The sequence below is a fragment of the Stegostoma tigrinum genome, chromosome 15 (genome assembly GCF_030684315.1).
Source record: "Stegostoma tigrinum isolate sSteTig4 chromosome 15, sSteTig4.hap1, whole genome shotgun sequence".
NCBI lineage: Eukaryota > Metazoa > Chordata > Chondrichthyes > Orectolobiformes > Stegostomatidae > Stegostoma > Stegostoma tigrinum.
The window spans coordinates 41,381,378-41,400,900 of NC_081368.1; the positions used below are offsets into that span (position 1 = coordinate 41,381,378).

At 37.5% G+C, this 19,523-nt stretch overlaps 1 protein-coding gene across 1 annotated transcript in view; it reads right to left on the reverse strand.

Annotated features, from left to right (window-relative positions):
* Positions 1 to 19,523, reverse strand: part of frmpd3 (FERM and PDZ domain containing 3) — a 488,844-nt gene that overhangs the window by 87,844 nt on the left and 381,477 nt on the right. The window contains exons 6-10 of the mRNA XM_059651432.1: positions 19,090 to 19,135; positions 13,506 to 13,610; positions 10,405 to 10,512; positions 8,186 to 8,317; positions 3,085 to 3,204 (exon numbers count right to left, since the gene is read on the reverse strand). Coding sequence (XP_059507415.1) covers positions 3,085 to 3,204; positions 8,186 to 8,317; positions 10,405 to 10,512; positions 13,506 to 13,610; positions 19,090 to 19,135 — 511 coding nt within the window. The remainder of the gene's footprint in view (positions 1 to 3,084; positions 3,205 to 8,185; positions 8,318 to 10,404; positions 10,513 to 13,505; positions 13,611 to 19,089; positions 19,136 to 19,523) is intronic.

Genomic DNA, 19,523 nt, shown 5'->3' on the forward strand with positions numbered 1-19,523 from the left:
ATATGCATTAGCTGACATTATTCAAAGCAAACAGTAACATTTGGGAAAAAGGGTGAAAAAGAGTAATGAGTTATCAGTATCAGTAAGGCGTTTTATCACAGTGCAAACACATACAGATGTTCTAGGGTACCCATATTAATGTGTTATAGAAGTAAGAAATAGAATGGGACTCAAATCTTCACAATATTTCTCTATTTACAGAGTTGACAAACCTGTTAAGTTTTTAACCAGGATTTTCTATTTTTATTTCAGACCTTAAGCATTTGTAGATTCTTTTTGTTTATTTGCTTTGTGTCTCAATTTGAAATTTGCTCACATTTTCTGTTTTTAAATGAGTGTTAACTTTTAGCTTAACTTCAAACATCCATCAATCCTTCACCTTTTAAGCAGTGAAGTGATGGTCTTGTAAGTAAAACAGGAGGTCAACCATCAAAATTCTATCCCAAAAATAATTACATAACTTGCCTCTTAAATCTCACTGAACTGCCTGCTAGATGCTGTACTTAAACAAAATAGGAAAGTGCAGCCAAGTGTCCTTGAGATTTCCTTACATTTATATTCACTTACCGCATCATAAAATTATTGTTAGAATAAAGTTAGTGAATCTGAGTCTGTATAATGCTTCCCTGAAGAGAGAATTTAGGGAGGTGAACACTGTGCAATTCAGCAATGCTGTTTTAGTTGGGAGAACATCTACAACCTTCTGCCAATTTTGAAGAATTCACTGAAAGAAAGAACATTCACCTTCTCCTCAGTGGTTGTATTCCCTCAAGTGTGGGTTGCTATTTGTGTTAAATCTGAGGATATAATGGCTCATTTTAATGCCTTATAAACTTCATCTGTGGATTGGTTTCATTCCCTGAATGTTCAGGTATTGAAATATGCAGGCCATTTCAATCTGTCTCTTAATATAAACTACCTTAGAAGTAGCCCCAGTATGCTTATTCTCAGGCAATTCAACTTATCTACAGAGCTCAGAAAGGCAAAGTGATAGTGATGCTACATTGGTTTCATTTTTGATTTTGGAAACCAGGGAGAGAGACTGTAGAATTGCTCAATGGGCCCTTGGGCATAGCAGGTGTGGAACGGATGATCAGGATTCTAAAGTCCCATGGACAGTTAGTGTGACTCCTGTGGTGTGGTACAGAAAGAATGCTCGGAATTTTATCGGACTGCTGCATCAGCAATAAGTTGGTCAGTATAAAATGAATGGGACATTCAAGCACAGAAGGTAATGAGAGAGAAGCGGCTGCTCATGGCAAACAGTGCCAGGGAAAGTTCTGGGTCTAAGAATATTATTTGGGCTCTGAATGACATAGGCTATGGCGAGATTTGTGTCAGAATCAGGTAAGAATTCTCAGTCAAGGAGCTGCAAAGATGTGTCTGCTGATCATTTAGGAGGGTGGCAGTGAGTGGCAACACTGGATTGCTGAAGCTTGTCTGGGTGCACAGTAGTCATTCAGAGATGGCTTGGGTGCAAGGGCTGATGGTCTTTTGGAAGATAGGTGCTAAGTCAGTTGTTCTGAGGAACGATGCACAGTAAGAAGTTCCATCATTGGAACCAAAAGTGGCAGTGATCGCACTTTAGTCAGAAAGGGGTTTGGGGAACTGCCAGTGGATCCACCTTGAAATTAAGTATGGCAACTATCCATGACAATGATGGCTATTGCTGTGACTCCAGCTCCAGTGGGAAGCTGCTCCAGAGTCTGCCAGCCTTGATGTAAGCTAAGTACGATCAAGGAATGCTGGAGCCAGGCATGCATGCTCCTGCAATTGACAGGGGGTGTGACAGAGGGAGAAAGGTTGTGAAGTACCAGCAGGGCTATTGCCACATGGAACTCCTTTGTGGGCAATTGTGTACTGACAGGGGAGCGCAACCACACCCCAGGAAACAGCTGAAAGGTTGCCAGCTTTAAATGAGAAGTCTCCCCATTTAAGAGGTAAGATAAAATGCCTATAGAGTTCGGAAGTGATCCTTAATTGGCCACTTAAAAATCTCAACTGGATCCCTAGGAGTAGCCCATCTCCAACTTTCTCACCTTTGCAAAATGGATAATAGCAGAAGGATGTCAGTCAATTACCTTCTTATGCCATTTTGCCAGCCTATCTGTCTTCCAGCCTACTACTGAAGTGCCAAAAAGATTTCTGAAGAAGGGTCCAGACCCGAAACATTATCTTTCCTGCTCATCTGATGCTGGCCTGCTGTGTTCATCCAGCTTTACACCTTGTTATCTTTAAAAAGATTTTGCTGTCATTTTAACAAAGTTAGAGCTGCAATAGCACGCCTCAGAGAACAACTTTTGGATTTCCACATATAACTACCCATTTCCACTTGCCATAATATTTATACTTAAATTTAGAGTGAGTAAAATGAATGTTAACAGAATATTGTGGTTCTTTATTTTTGCCACAGCTTTCTAAAATAATTCACTATTCTAGTTCTGCTTTTCTTAAATCTTTATGCATATTCATCTCTATTTCATTCCAATTTGTCATTTGTAAAGGACCTGTGTGAATTTTATCATTTTGCTTCATTTTCCTTAATTTTATCAATGTGGATCATTCTTTGTGCAATCAAATAAAATATATTTGTGTTCTGATGCTTTGACAGAACTCTTTCATCATACTTTTGCACATCTATTTGTTTCAGTTCTATTATTCTTCAATAAGGGTCCTGGCCTGAAACATCAACTTTTCTGCTTCCCTGATACTGCCTGGCCTACTGTGTTCCTCCAGCTCCACACTATGTTATCACTGACTCCAGCATCTGCAGATCTTACTATCTCTGCATTACTTTCATTTTGTCTATTCCCATGCACATGAAATAATATAAAATAGGTTCTCAAAAATCTTACCAAATTTATCATTGAGATAGAGGTGGAAACAGTAGAAACTTTTCTTTGGGAAATTAAATGGCTAGATTTGTTCTTTAATAGGTAAGGGTTATAGAAGGACTTAATACATTAATCAAGATGATTTTTCTCACTGAAACTTTCTTACTAATGGATGCGTGCCTGCTGTCTACAATTTCACTGATCCGTTCTCCCTGTAATCTCTGAACTCCCATTCCCTAACTGTGCTTACCTGAGCATAGAGATAGTCAAATGCCACAGGATCTCTCCTCAACAGGTCCACTGGATCCTTTGGAAAGAAGGTAATTCTCAGGATACATTTCATGGTGTGAAAGTGACTGCGCTGCACAACCTAAATGAGAGTCACAACAAAAACTGATGAATGCACTTGAGTCTCAATAGAAATGTTAAAGTCAAACAATTCACACTTTATAATAAAAGCTAATTAGCCGATACATAAGATTGCTATTTAAAAATTATACATAAATTCAAAGAATGTAGTTTGTATTACATGTCAATTTAGTTTGTTTATGCCCTGCAAATGTATAATAACATACATGTCGTATTTTGGCATTCACGTTAGACTAGATATTTGTAGGATGTTTGGTGATTTTATTATATACACATTGCATTTTCACCACTATCACATAGAATCCTTGCTGCTGATAGTTTAACTGTTCAACTGCTAACTGTAAGCATCCTACAGCAAATGCTGTATGTTCAACTGATATCAATTGACCAGAAGCTTACTCATAACTTAGCCAAATTTGCATAAGGTTAGGACAACTATGCATAGAAGAATTATAATGGTAGCTAAAGTAAGAAAGGGAAATATCACAGAAGTGCAAAATGAGGAGTACTTTCTTATAGGTAAGGTATATTTCTGAGACAAGTAGCGTAGCATTACTCTGCACCACTACAAATATCTGAAGAATAGTATAGGGAAAGCTTTACTCTGTATTTTAATCAGAAAACTACTGAACTGGGAGTGCTTCATATGAATATTAGATATCAGGCTTGATATCAATGAGTGAAGATTTTAATTTTTCTGCAAACCAGCACAGCTAATCCCACACAATAGATTTTCGAATGCACACAAATAAATCACTTAAGAGCAGGAGTGGGCCATTTGCTCTCTCATGTTTACTTTGTAAGATCATGGCTGATCAATTGTAATCGCAAGACACATTCCCTCCTATCCTACAGAATCCATCTATCCCTTGCTAATCAGGAATCTATCCATCACTATTCTAAAAACATTCAAAAACTCTGCTCCCACTGTCTTTTCAGGAAGAGAGTTCCAAAGACTAATGGCCATATGTGAGAAAAAATACATCTCATCTCTACTTTAAATAGGCAAACTTTTAGGTTAACTGGTGACCGCTAGTTTTAGATTCTCCCGACAAAGGGAACATCATCTCCACATCTACACTGTCAAGACCCCTCAGGATCTTACATGTTTCAATCAGGTCACGTCTTACTCTCCTAGACTCCAGCAAATACAAACCTAACCTGCAAACTTTCTTAACAAAACAATCTGTCCATTTCATGTATTAATCTGATAAACTTCTCTAAATTGCTTCCAAGGCATTTGCATCCATCATTATTAAACAAGCTGACCAATACTGTGCAAAATACCACAGATGTGTCTCTCCAATGTTTTGGATAACTGAAGCACAACCTCCCTATTTTTGAATTTAATTCTCTTCATCATAAATAATAATATTATTTAAGCTTTCCTAATTGCTTCTTGATTTTGCACATTAGCATTTGTGTTTCATGCTGGACAACACTTAGATTGCTCTGAATCTCAAAACTCCACAATCTTTCAGTATTTAGACAATAAGCTTATATTTTTATTCTTCTTCTGAAATGGAAAATATTATATTTTTGCATAGCCTTCTCTGTTCGTCAGATCTTTGCTCACTCATTTAATTTATCTTTATCTCTTGTAGCCTTCTTGTTTTTTCACAACTTACTTTCCTACCTACCTTGGTCACCGGATTACAGAGTCATACAGCATGGAAACAGACCCTTCAGTTCAACCAGCCCATGCCAACCACAATCCCAAAATAAACCAATCCCCACCAGCCTTCACTTGGTCATTACGCTTCCAAACATTTATTATTCACTTACGTATCCAAATGTCTTTTAAATGTTGTAACTGTACCCACATCCACCACTTCCTCCGGACGTTCACTTCACACATGAAGCAGTCTCTGTGTAAAGAAGCTGCCCGTATGCCTTTTTTAAAACTTTCTCCTCTCACCTTAAAAATATACCCGCTAATCTTGAAATCCTCCATCCAAGGGAAGAAACACTTGCCATTCATCTTTTCCACAGTCTACAATATTTTGAAAAATTAAAAAGAATGCATCAACTATCTCACTTGTCACTTCTTTTAGACTGAAATCTATTAGGACGTAAGCACTTGCCAGCCTTCAGCCCCAACAATTTATTCAGTACCACTTCTCTTGTGAGTATAATTTTCCTGAGCTCATTCTTCCATCCTTTTATATAACTGCTTCTAGGATGCTCCTTGCATTCTTTATATTGAACACTGAAGAAATATATCTCTGCAATTCATCTGTCATCTCCTTAGTTTCCATTATCAGTCCTCCAGATTCACTTATTATAAGTCTAATTCTCACACTGTCAACAGTTTTCCTTTTTAATTATTTATAGAAATACCTGGTATTTATTTTTATATTTGTGGCTGGCTTTTACTTGTTTCCCAACGTTTCCTTCTCCTTTAATCAATCTTTGCTGTTTTTTACATTTGGTAAAAGTTTTTTTTACAATCATTTGACCTATCACCTTTCTTTGCACAATTGCAAATAGTTTGTAGGTCAATCCCCTTCAGTTTAAAGGTGATTTCGATAAGTATTTTGCTTTTTCTTTAAGTTTGATACTACCTTTAACCTTTCTAGTTAACCATCCATTTGGAATTTTTCTTTCTACTCAGAATTTATCTTTTCTGTGAATTCTGAAATTTCCCCTTAAATATTTGCCACTGTATCTCTATTGACTTAAACTTCAATCCAACTTGTCACCATCACCAGTTCTGCTTTCACATCCTAATAATTGCACTTATTTCAGTTTAAAACATAAACAGTCTCAGATCCACTCCGCCATCCCTCAAACTGCATGTAAAATTCAATCATGTTTATGGCCCCTGTTACCCAGGTCCGCGTTCGTTACGAGAACATTTATGGATCCTATCACATTGCATAGTGTCATATCTAGAATAGCCTGCTCTCTGGCTACAAAACATGCTGCTCTAACTGTTGCTCGAAACATTTTATGAACTCTCATCTGGACTACCTTTGTTATTTGGGGTTTTCCAGGTGATATGAAGATTTAAATTTCCCATGTTTATTGCCATGCCTTTCTGTCAAATTCCCACTATTTCTTCTATGCTCCCCTTTAGGCAGGACAATACAGTCCTCCCACAGGTGACTCCTTGCTTTTATCATTTCTCATCTCTACTCAAACTGATCCCTGATTTCCTGAACTTAGGTCCCTCACCGTTGTGTTATTATCATTATTAACCATCAGAGCCACCCTGCAACCTTTTTTTAACTGCCCATCCTTCCTAAATATTTTGAGCCTTTCAAGATTCAGGTCTCAATCCATTTCAACCTGCACCCATGTCTCGGTAATGGCTATCAGATTCCACTTATTTCTTTCTACTTGTATTTTCAATTCATCCATTTGTTTAAGTGCTACTACATTCAGTTGCAGTGTCTATTGTTTTATCCTTTTATTCTTTTTGTAATCTTTAATCTTATCTGTTTGATTTGAATTCTCTTTTGCTCCCTGTCATAATCTATTTATAATTCCATACTCATACCTTTCTCTTGTGTGTTTTGTCTATACTTTGATTTACCACACCTTCCTAAATTTGATCTTTTGCTTCGGTGACAAAATTGAAAATCATACCAATCCTGACATTTGTGACTGTGCTTATGTTTCAGAGGAAGACCACTAAGTTAAATAAAATAAATAAAATCCTTCAGCCAGATTTCATTTTGGATCTGATTTGTCCGGTAGTAATATCAGTTGAGATTGTTACACCTACAAGGTATATTTTTCAAACAAAAGATCATCACTCATTAATTGTAGCAGAAGGTTTTCCTTAAGTAATATTTCACAATGATCTGAGATCTCTGGAGTATTTCTGTGAAAGATAGGCTTTCCACTCTCTGTATTAAATGTGTGAAGACATTGGCCATTTCATTTTTAAGTCTCAAAGGAATGATTGTATTGTGTGACTGCTAATTATTGGGATTTTGGGTCACTGGTCTGTTCGATTAGTTAGACTGGTCCAATTCTTGTTGAATTTGGTCTGGTTGAACACCTTTTGATGCTGGGCATTAAATATCATCACAGCATTCTGCATCTCTGGAAATACTATAGAATTCCTGAATGCTTTCAAAGGTTGCTGAAATATAGTCTTTAGTTGGACTTTTCTGTACAGTAACAACTTGTGAATGTATTGGCCTGAACTGACTTGAATCCAAATGTGTCCTTTTCCTTGCACTCTTACCATTGTTGAACTGCCACTTCTCCCAAGAAGAATATCTATGAGTTCATGGTAGCGTCTACATCTTGGACAGTTTTAGTCAGAGCTGGTGTGTTTTGAAACCTCCTTGCTGCAGGCTGAAACCTCTCATTGTTGTTTTGGCAAACAACCTTAAATTGGCCTATTTTTGCATGGTGTGTGGCATTAAGCATTGCTCACTAGCAGGGTTGGCACTAATGTGGAGATTTCCCACCAAAACATGCTCAAGAAGCAAGAGAAGCCCTCTTCCCCTTTTGGCTGTTGTTTTCCCAATGCCTTAATAGCCTTTTGATTAACAAATTTCACAGGGATTCCCACTTCTTTCAAATACATCTAGGTGAAACAAAAAAGTGACAGGATGATGTTGACTTTAAGGTATTTATTCCATGTATGCATCCAAAACCACTTCTCTTGTGTTTACAAGCTACCAACTGTCTCCCCTCAACACATCTAGCCTCCACTCCCCAATCTCTGTATCATACAGAAAGACAAAAGATTTAGGATCACTGCATCCATTCATTATCTAATAGTTGTGCCAGAAGTGAGTATCAATCAAGTGAGGGGAGTGTCAAACATGAATGGACAGATGGTACCATGGCCCACTCAATAATAATACAAAAGTACTTCTTTAAGATCAGAAGGGCAGAGAATCATATCCTCAGATGTGTTGCTACTATATACAGAAAAGAGAAACCTTGACAAAAAGACAAAACAAAATAGATGCTGAGACATGAATGTGAGAATAGTATTAGAAGCAGCTTGTACTGACCTGTATCAGAGTCTCTGCCTCATGAAGCAGAAGAAGTTTCTTCTCTGGCCCTTCATTGCCTACCTCCAGTACTAGGGCAAAGTGTTCTATGCACCTGAGACACAGCTTATCCTGCAGCGTAAGAATCACGTCCTACAAATACATAACACTATGTAAATCAGAAGCGGCAAACCTCTGATAAAGAGTTCTCAGGGGTGAAACAACCAACACTATTATACAATGTGAGTGTTACACTGTTGTAAAAAGATATGGTATCGAATTTCCATTTGGAGTTGTATACTGTAACATTAGTGGAAGACCCATGGAAACCCTAGATAAATCTTACAATATTCATTCCATTGACAACTTTCCACATTTAATTGTATCATTTTAACAACTTTGAAGAACTGTGTAAATTACTTAACTACCATGTTTTATATAGTACAGAGTCAGGTATGGACTCCACTTGAGTATAAGTTTCCATTGTAATTCTTTCATCTCCCTTTGTCAGTACTTTTACTCACGGAATCAAATGTATAGATATGAGCATAGTACAAGATTCTTGTTTTGCAATGACTGAATACTGAAATCATTTATACTAATGCACAGAACAAATTGTCACTATCATCATAGGCACTGGTGTTAAGTAGGCATCAACAGGTATGGTATCTGTAATTTTAAGTTATGTATGCCATATTATATTTACTTTCTTATTTGGACACTTGTACAGCAATAGAAGATTCAAGAGAAATCGACTGCCACAGAAATGATTGATTTAAAATACCCATATTCCGTATAGAATTATCATAAGTATGGTGAAGCTTAAACATATAAACAGCCTATGTTATCTTACAACATATTTTCAAACACCGAAACTTAGGGAGATAGCAAAATGTGGCAGTTATAATAAAAGCTAATATTGCAAATTCAGGATTTCTATGGATAGTTCCTTGGGTTCATCAGCATCTATTGATCCCATTTATGGTCCAAGTATCATCTGTATGGAGATGTACTAACATTGCCCTTGTACTTCTATATAAGTGATGATATTTATACCTTTTGCACATACACTTCTTTAAACTCTCCAAAGGGAAACCAAGCAAGCAATTGGTGAGACAAAGTCAGATACAAAAAAGATAAGAGCTTTATTTCATGGTAAAGTGGTTATACACAGAATATTTAATTTAATTCAATTAGGACAAATTGTCTTTGTGCAATCATACAAAATATATAGGACATGCCACATTTCGCCATGTCACTTGTGACATTTGACTTAAATAAGATTACTTCCAATGGTACATCAGAATTGCAACATCATGAATCTCAATATAGCTTTCTACTTAAAAAGAACCTGAATGTCTACTTGTCTGCCTTTAGAGTATACCCTGACGTTTTGAAATAATGCTAACAATGAGTTGGCAGCTCATTTTACACCTCTCCCCAGTTTTTATTTTCATTGATAGGTGATAATTGCTATCATACATTTTACATCATCACAAAATTCAAGATTCATCCCTTTGAGCATTTTTCGTCATTTTTTTATGACTAGAAAACCATTAAAGACTATCTCTCACCATGTTATGAGTTGTATTTGATTTCCAAGGCAGGTTAATAAATTGTTTATTTTTACAGTCTATGGAAAAATAACAGCGACTTCTTTAGCGTCTTCATTACCTATTTTGCAGCACGTTTTAACACACATGAATGTACTACACTTTACAATATAACATTTAACTTTTCTGAGGCTTTTGCACGCGAAAGATCCTGTTATAAAAAAAGTAACTATATGAAAGGGTAGCAGGACTGATGTAATTATACCGAACATTATATGACTCGTAGCAGTTAAAGAATGGAACTGAGATACATGATGATACAATTGTATCTACTTTAGAATATGACACTTGCAGCTTTGCACTTTCTGAGTACGAAAGTTGAAGGTAGACATGGAAAGCGGGAGGAGTGCCTCTCTGCAGAAAGATTTCATTTTGCAACATGACTTGGTGCATTTTATATCATGTTAGGAGTTAAATATAACGTTCAAAAATGGGTGGGTTGGGTTTGGTTGGGATATAAAAATATTTTTAAAAAAATGCAAACCTAATCCAACCCGTCTTGAAGCTGCCCACATCTGATTTAGCAGAGGTGGGATTTGCCTGTCAGGCAATAAAGATAATTCTGTATTTGCTGGTTAAAAATAAATTGTGGGTTTAAGCTTCCTTTTTCTTCTGAGATGGCCTTACCCTTACGGTTGTTCTGCTGTCAAAGGTGAACGATTTCATCTGACCGTTTTCCAGGTACACATTCAATATGTTCGAGATCAACATCAGAGTTTCCTCTTTCATAGGGTCCTAACAGGAACAGAAAATAGTTGCATTTATTTGAATAACTTCTGTAATATCTTATAGATTTTGTCCAAGAAATAGCATAACGTTTATTGCACTACAATTACTTTTCATATTTATGACTCTGTCGCTGTTCTAATTGTTTAGCACATACTAGAAGTTTGTGGCTTTAAATCACAATTCTGTATAATTCTGTAATCCAGGATGAAATGAACATTTTCAAAGTGGTATCTTTTGAATGAAAGCTTAAATTGAAGTCCTGCTTGAAAGTTCAGGGCAAAGTAGTGGTCTGAGATCAGCTGATAGCATAGCTTCAGTGAAAATAGAAAGTCAGAACACAAGCTGAGTCTGGATAGGTGAGGAACGAGTTTTCAGATGTTATTTTTAAAAAAAGTCATAGAGCCTGAAGGTCTGGGGAGGCGGGGGCGGGGGGGGTGGCGGTAAGAGTTCACAGGTAGAACAGCAGAAGACTTTGTGGAATCAAGGGCTATGAGGATAGGGCAGGAACAGGATACTGATTGTGGATGATCAGCCATGATCATAATGAATGGTGGTGCTGGCTCGAAGGGCCGAATGGCCTACTCCAGCACCTATTGTCTGTTGACTATTGTCTATTGTGAGAATTATGGGGCATGGTCATGACATTGTATTACAGCAATACAGGCGAATATTCTGGAGACAGAATTCAAACCCCATTGTGGCAGCTCAGGAACTTTATCAATTAATAATTCTGAAATAAAATCCTAACCTTGTTTATAATGGTCATGGAACGACAACAGTTCCATAAGTCTCATTGTCATCCATGGGCTGAAAGCTGCATCCATACCCAATCCAAAATAAAAACCGAAGTTGCTGGAAGTTCAGCAGGTCTGGCATCATCTATGAAGAAAAAAATAGAGTTAATGTTTCAGGTCCAGTGACCCTTCCGCAGAACTGGACCCGAAACATTAACTCTGGTTTTTTCTTCACAGATGCTGCCAGACCTGCTGAACTTCCAGCAACTTCTGGTTTTGTTTCTGATTTAAAGCATCTGCAGTTCTTTCAGTTTTGATTTAGAATCCAATTCAGAATACACGTTTTTCAAGATTCATAGCAAATGACAGTTAACTGCCCTCTGAAATAGTGTCGTATGCCATTTTGATGTTTGAAACCATTACGTAGTTCAGATTAAAATTTAGCAGACTGACCTTCATTCATTGAGGCAATGGAAAAGAGATACACAAGCCTTGTTGTGTCAAACCTGCAAATTCTTTCTCACTAACATATTGCGTGAGTTAAAATTGGAATTGCATTTCCACAGACTAGTATAGGCATAGGCATACTCATGAAAACACATGTTTGAGCCAATGTCCCAGAATTCTCCATCACTGTACTTGGATATGTTCTGTCTCACGAGCAGAATATACCACAGGCAGCAACATAATGATATACAGTAGGGAGACAGTGGTTCTGGAAGTTGTTAGCAAGTACTCGAGACCCCATGAGGGCTCTGCTATTAGGTCAAACATGGGCAAGAAGGTATCCTTTTGAGTATCATAAATTGCCTTCCTCAGCTGATCAGTCAGTAAAGATAGAAGGAGTACAAAATTTATTCTGGGTGGGAGACCTAATGTCTATAACCAGAATGGTGCAAGAGTACTGATGATCTGTTCAAGTCCTAAAGCACACATAGTAAGGACTTATGTTAATTAGCTTCATGGTAAATTGTCTGGTTTAACATTGTTCAGTTAATAAGGATATTTTGTGTTGGAGGTTTCATTTTAACATCATTTTATGCCAGGTCTAATGCAGAGGTGTGTTTCTGATCAGTGTTATTCTGGACTGGCCTTTTCCACTCCTTAAACGTCCCATTCACTGCCAAGCTTCTTTCTGACTGCTGATCCTTTTTGGCTCTGTAACCCTGCAGCTCTAAACTGCTCCCCTTATCCATAGTCACAGGCAATGTCCCAGAGAACTGGAAATAGCCAACTTTGTTCCTTTGTCTAAGAACAGCAAGGGATAATCTGGGAAATTACAGCCAGTAAGCCTTACATCAGTGGTAGGGAATTAATGAAGAAGATGCTTATGATAGGATTTATCACATTTGGAAAAATATGGACTTATTAGTGATAGGCAGCATGGTTTTGTGTGGGGAAGTGACAAGTGACAAAGATGATTGATGAGGGCAGGGCAGTTGGTGTTGTCTACATGGACTTTAGCAAAGTGTTTGACAAGATTTCTCATGGCAGGCTGATACAAAAGGTAAAGTCACATGGAATTCGCAGTGAGCTGGTAAGACAGATACAGAACTGGCTTTGTCATAGAGTGATAGAAATCAGATAGTAGTGGTGGAAGGGTGTTTTACTGACTGGAGATCTGTGAGCAGTGGTATTCCATAGGGATCAGTGCTGGGACCTCTGCTATTTGTAATATATGTAAATGATTTGGAGGAGAAGGGAGGTAGTCTGATTGGTAAATTTGTGAAGACATAAAGATTGGAGGAGCTGCAGATAGTGAGGAGGATTGCCAGAGGATACAGCAGGATATAGATAGGCTGGAGATTTGGGAGTAGAAATTGATATGAATGCTCCAGTTCTGTGAATTTTCCAGGTTCAGCCCAAATAACGTCACTGAGCATTGTTTGTGGGTCCACATGGCAGTGGGAGGAGTTCTCTGACTGCCACAATAATACTATACAAATGTCCATGGAAAGGTCATTCAAGAAAAGGATGGGAAGAGTTACTGAGAGGCATCAGGTATGTCCACAAGTAGATTAACTGTGGTGGAAGCCAGGACTAATGGCAGTCTGAAATATTCTTTTGAGTCTAGACCAGCAATTCCTGTATCACCCAGTTTGAAAGAGTATTCCTGTGCCTAATCTTGGGCTGGTTATGATGGAGGGTATGGGGTTGCAGCATGATGTCTTTCTATTATCTTTACTCCTGCACTGCTACCACTGGGTAGGGTGCAAGCATTAAAATTCATCTTTTCAGACTGAAACAGAAATTGTAAAGACTCACAGAACCGTTTCCATTGATCGTGACCTCTTCAGAAAATCGTACTTTGACAGGATTCGTCCGAAGCTGTTCTTTCTTCGCTGCACTAATAAAGGCAGATTTTGGAGACTGAAAAAGTAGGAATATTTCCTGGGTTATGTTAACATGGCAATATCCTAGCTGTAACCCAATACCTTGTCAAATAAACAGTAACAAACGCGTTGTTTCTTGTCTTTTTGAAATGGTAACAATGTGTACTTTATAAAAGGAAATACTATACAAGTGTAACCACAGTCTCATCTGTTTTACTCAAGTCTATTTTCTAACCTGGACTTCATTTTTTCTTTAATTTTTTTTACCTGTCTAACCAGATTTTGAAATTTTCATTAATATCCCTGTGATACACTCTAGTCCCAATTATGATAACAGGCTACAAATCTGCAGTTAAGTTTCAAATAAGGCTGTTTACTGTGGGTTAGAGAGATTTGGGAGAATCTTCTCGAGAGAAACGCTTAGAATGTTGTAACAAAGAAATAACAGATACTTTCCATGTGTCTTTGTGGTGTCTTCGCCAGTGGATGATACAGCTGTCTCACAAAACCGTACTGTTCTCCACAAAGTCAAGGCTAACAATTAACTGACTCTTGCTCAGAAAATAATTGACGTTTCAACACTGACTCTGCTGCCTTCAGTAGTGATAGTAAGGCAATTCACTTTATAAACATATTTCGGGATAGCTGTGCTGCTTCAGTCACATGATGTCATTTCAGATACCCTACAAAGGAGATTGGAACTGACATTAGCTGCAATATTTTAAAATAATTATGATGGGTATATAAGGTAATGTAGAATATAATGTTATTAGTAGGATCATTGTTCCTAGAAAGTTTAATGTCCGTCGATGGGTACATTTTGCTTTTTTCCCTGTGTGCGTGCAGAACATAAGTTTTTATGTCATAACTTATGTTCACTATAAAATGTTTTATCTTGCATTTTGCTCACTTTGCATTCCTGGCCAATGACTACTGAGAGATGCATCATTATTTATCTTTGGTGCCAGAAAATTAAAAGAAACCTCAAAATATTAATTGAGATTGCTTCTAAACTCCCCAATGAATTGACTGCAGCAAGTTAGTACTAGGCAAAGTGAGCTCAAACTATTAAGAGGCAATGTTTTGTATCTGTCCAATAGTGTTCATTAAGTTGGCCTTTTGCTGTTAGCAGCACATTTATGCTTCATTTGCGGCCATCAATCTGAAAGTCCAATAGACACAGACATTCTTAAAAGGTGTTCGGAATTCACTTCTGCCACTTAACATTTTATTTTCCATTCTTCATTTCAAAATCTTCATCTATAACTATTCATCTCATCTTTTCTGCAGATTTGGCAAGAAAATGCTCTTTCAATTTAAAACTCCAAGGTGATAGGAATTTTAATGGATGCCTGCATAGTGATTTTATGATGGGAGTCTGTGAACAACCTAAGCACTTCCTTCCAACTACCTGTGTAATAGTAATATAAAACAAAGAACTGCAGGTGCTAGAGACCAGTAACAAAAACAAAAAAAGAGAAACCCAGAAGGTTTGGAGAAGGGGAAAATTTCTTCTCTGATTTTATAGAAAAATCTTACATGAGTTCTTCGTCAATGTATTTCCAACTTATTTACGAATGACAATCATTTTGTTTTCCAAGTTGCAACTTATTCTTAAATTAGAGTACTTAGGAAAATATCAGAGAAATGACAACAACATGAAATAATGGAAATGTTTATTCCTAGCTTAGTTGAAATAAGCCAGATATAAATCATGAAAGTAAAAGCTCTTAGAGATGCAAACTTGTATACCTTTATTCACTCACTGGTGCCTGCTGGGTGCTAATTATAGATACCTTATGCCTCACAAACCTTAATTAATCGTTACTCTAATTGGGAGATACTAATCAGGGATTTTTGGTTCAGTACTTGGCAATCTTTGATCTTCAAGCCAGAAAGCTGACTCATGGTTGAACAGACCACATACTGAATATTGTAACACAAATGTAGATAAGGCTAAAAAGCATACTGAATAAGAGGAATAGGGTGAAGATTAGAGAATGCAAATAGATAGTTGAAAGAAAAATTAGATAAAATTATCTATATTGTTTGTTATTAGATTAATAATAACATAATTTAGTGATTTTTGCAATTTTGACCATGTAAATGTTTTATAATGCAGGACATAGGCTATATAATGATAACAAAATGGTTTGTGAAGTCCATTATTAGGTCTAATGCTCCTGACAGTCTGACCTCACTTGTACATAAATGAACTGCCCTCATCTCATAATGTGAACTCTGTTGATTTACCTAAACTGTACCCTGTCTCATTACACAAAACATGATGCATCAGAACCACCATGTAGAGTGGGAGCTAGTAATCAAGTGTCAGCAACTAGTTATGGGACAGTTAGCTATGCCTGTGAAGAACCATCATATTTTGGCATTGAGAACATCAGCTATTATGGGAAAATGTTCTAAGTTCTATAACTTCTTCAACTTTTTGAGACTTTGATACTGTGCCTGGCTAGGAAGTCTTAAAATTGGTTCGTACATTGAATATCTATTCCTATTCAGTGGTGATTTGTCAGGATTACTTCAATTTTGTTTGACTAAGTTGTTTTACACATGTCTGGTTCGACCTGTATGTGATTTCAAACCCAGAGCAATGCGCTTGCTTCTTAATTGAATTAATCCACTGCAGCAGAGCTGACTGAGATTAAAACTGGATGATCCACCTGATGTTCAAGTGCTGTAACCTGAAGGGCTATGAACAAAAAGCTGGAAAATGGCAATAAAGTGGGTAGCTCATGGTGTACCAAATGGCCTGTTTTGGTGCTGTAAATGTTCAAGATTATATTATTACTGGACTGAATAATTGAGAAGCGTGTAATAGATGCATGCATAATGATTTTATGATGGGAGTCTGTGAACAACCTAAGCACTTCCTTCCAACTACCTGTGTTATAGTAAAATAAAACAGAGAACTGCAGGTGCTAGAGACTAATAACAAAAACAAAAAAGAGAAACCCAGAAAGTTGGAATGACAATTAATAACTATTTAGAATTAGTGTTCAAGTGGCCAATTGTCAGGTAGGTTCAAGCAGCTTAGTCTTCAAAATTACAGTGATTATGTACCTGAAGCTCCTTAACTACTAGGGATCTGGACCAATCGTTGGAAAATGTGATTAGCCTGCATATCTTGTTTCTCAGAAGGCCGACACAGCGCCATTTCCTGCTGTACCCTTCTAAATATTCAAAGTATTCAGAGATGTGAGGAGAGGACTGCAAATTGGCAGAATGTAATTTTCTCCTACTGATGGCCAGCACCAACATGAAGAGTTAAATGGCCTTCTTTTGTGCTGGTAATGATTCAAGGCATTGGAAGTGGGCACAAATACACCCTGCCCTGTCAATGATGCAAAATTCTTCTCACTAACATTTAGGGACTTGTAAATCATTGAATCACAGTTTACAGTTAAAATTCCAGCAGCCACCATCAGCATCCACCATCCCTGGATATATCTGGAAAGGTTAGACCCAGCTGAGGATTTGAGGAAGGAATGATCCAGGGAGTCTTCAACACTAACTCGAGACCTGATTAAGTTTTACGGCATCAGGTCAGACAAGGGCAACAAGGCCTCTTTCTTACTATCCCTTACTGGGCTCCCTCAACTGATAAATCAGTGATCTCCTGTATCAACACCATGAGGAAGAAGTACTGAGGGTAGCAAACAATGCAGTTTGCCTGAAGGAATTCAATATCCATCGTAAAGACTAATTCACAACTGATCTATTAACAGAGTCCTTAAGGGCTCGGCTGCCAGATTAGGCCTGTGGCAAGCAGGGAGCCAACTACCAAGAGGGAAAATCTATTTGATCTTGTCTTCATCAGTCTGATGTATATAATGTCTGTTGTATATAATACATTCAACACAACGTTCGTACAATTTATGTGAAAATCATGTCTTGTCTTTACATGGATGACACTCTCCATTCGATTGTTTGGGACTAACACTGTAGGACATGGGATCAATTCAGAGGAGATCTAGCAGCTCAACACTATGCATCTATGAGGTGCTATGGGCTATCAATAGTAGAAAAATTACATTTAACCACAATCTATAATCTCAAGTCCAGTGTATTTCTCACACCACAATTACCATCACACTGTTGTTTAATGAGGAATGCATGACAACCAACAGGAGCAGGGCTAGCCATACCTAAAATTGTGATGCTAGACTGATAAAGTTATGTTTGATGTAGATCCTGAAGACAATGTGGTTCCGGAAAAGGTTAGCTCATTGGGAGAGAGCAGGAGACAAGTGAAGAGGAATTGTAATTGCCAAAGGGAGATGGCGCTGAAGGAAAAGGTGCCCCAGTTTCTGGATGAGTAGATCTCCTCTTACACCTTTGAGGATGAGGGGGCTTTTTTCCTTCCCCACGTGGGTGCGAGACTGCTAGATTCAATGTGCCACCTCATTGTCTTTGCTGCAGTGGCAGGCTATGGCACAAACTCTCTCCCTAAGGGCAATCAGCAGCTTCAGAGATGGCTGCCTTGGATAACTAAAACTCGCATTCATTCCTGCTCCTGCAGGACACCTGCCTGCATTTCATTTAAGATCTCACACTTTGGAACATATAAAATTCAGCCACTTTCATATTAGAGGCAGAAAAAGAAGACCCCGGTCTGGTTTTCCATCTCCAAAGTGAAAAACAAACTCTTGGTTTATGAAAATATTTTTGCAAAGTAACAGAAAATATCTATAATCATCCTCGAAATTTCAAGTACATAAAATTAACAAATTATTTTAGAAGACCCATGTTGTGTAACAAAGTTTAGAAACCTAAAGATACATTCATCACTCGATCTAAGCAGCTCCTATCCAATGTGAGCGTAGAAAAATAGGCGAGATTTTAGCTGTGCTGACAAAAATGCCAACAATCCCTGAGAATATGCCATTTAAATGACCATCGGTCTTAATTTAGATTGAATTTTGGTTTCATGGTTGTCAAACACTTGGAGTGCACTGAGCAGACTAGTTCAAAGTAGCCCTGCTTCAATGAATTTATTTTTACATAGTCAGGACACGACTTTGGAGAAGTGAGTTACCCTGCGGCTTTGATGACAGGACAACGTGTGGGCAATCAGATACCTATAGAGGGTTGGTCATGTGCTCTGGATTATGAAAGGTAGACAAGAATATAATGAAAAAGTACATAAAACTACCAGAGCTGTCAAAATTTCAAACAACTTAGAATGTAAATACTTGTTTTCATAAGAATTTAGCTTAAAAATATTTCAATGCACAGCTTTCTTTTAGTAATGAGTGTTATTTTTAAATTAGTGATGCTATCAATAGACACGCAACTCTACCTTATGTCAGTAAAACTCCGGAGTTTGCCCTTGGTAAATATGAAGTGGACAAATTCAGTTTAAAATCTGGAATCAGACCTGGAATATTTCTCCAATCTATGAGGAGCATTTACCAACTGATGCCCAATCGATTTTAAACCATCCCTCATTAGATCATGTGCAGATTATACATGACAGAATTAAGAAACACACTCACTTGATGAGGCTGAAGGACAGTTAGAATAATGGAATCCTTGCCATTCCTACAAAAAAAAGATAAATTACCAGTTATTACTGGGTACAGATTTCAAAGTTCGGAAATTTATCTACTGATAGCATTTGAGAATCAACATTTTACATCCCTTACTGTGTTACACAAATTTTCTCTGAGCTGAATACAGTTTATATAATTAAATAAATTCTGGTAAATAGCTAAACCCACATCGAACTCATTTTGAATTAATTAGTTTGAGAAAGCAAGATTCATGGGTACTAGCCTGCATGGCTGAGGAAACGAAATTAATTTTCAAATGCAAAACCGTGCAGAGCATCAACTTCCCTGCCAGTTTTTATGCCTGTCCGTAACAATGGCTGGATGGTTATGGATGCAGTGAAATTATGGAGGAACTCAATAGGGAGTTGGCATCAATT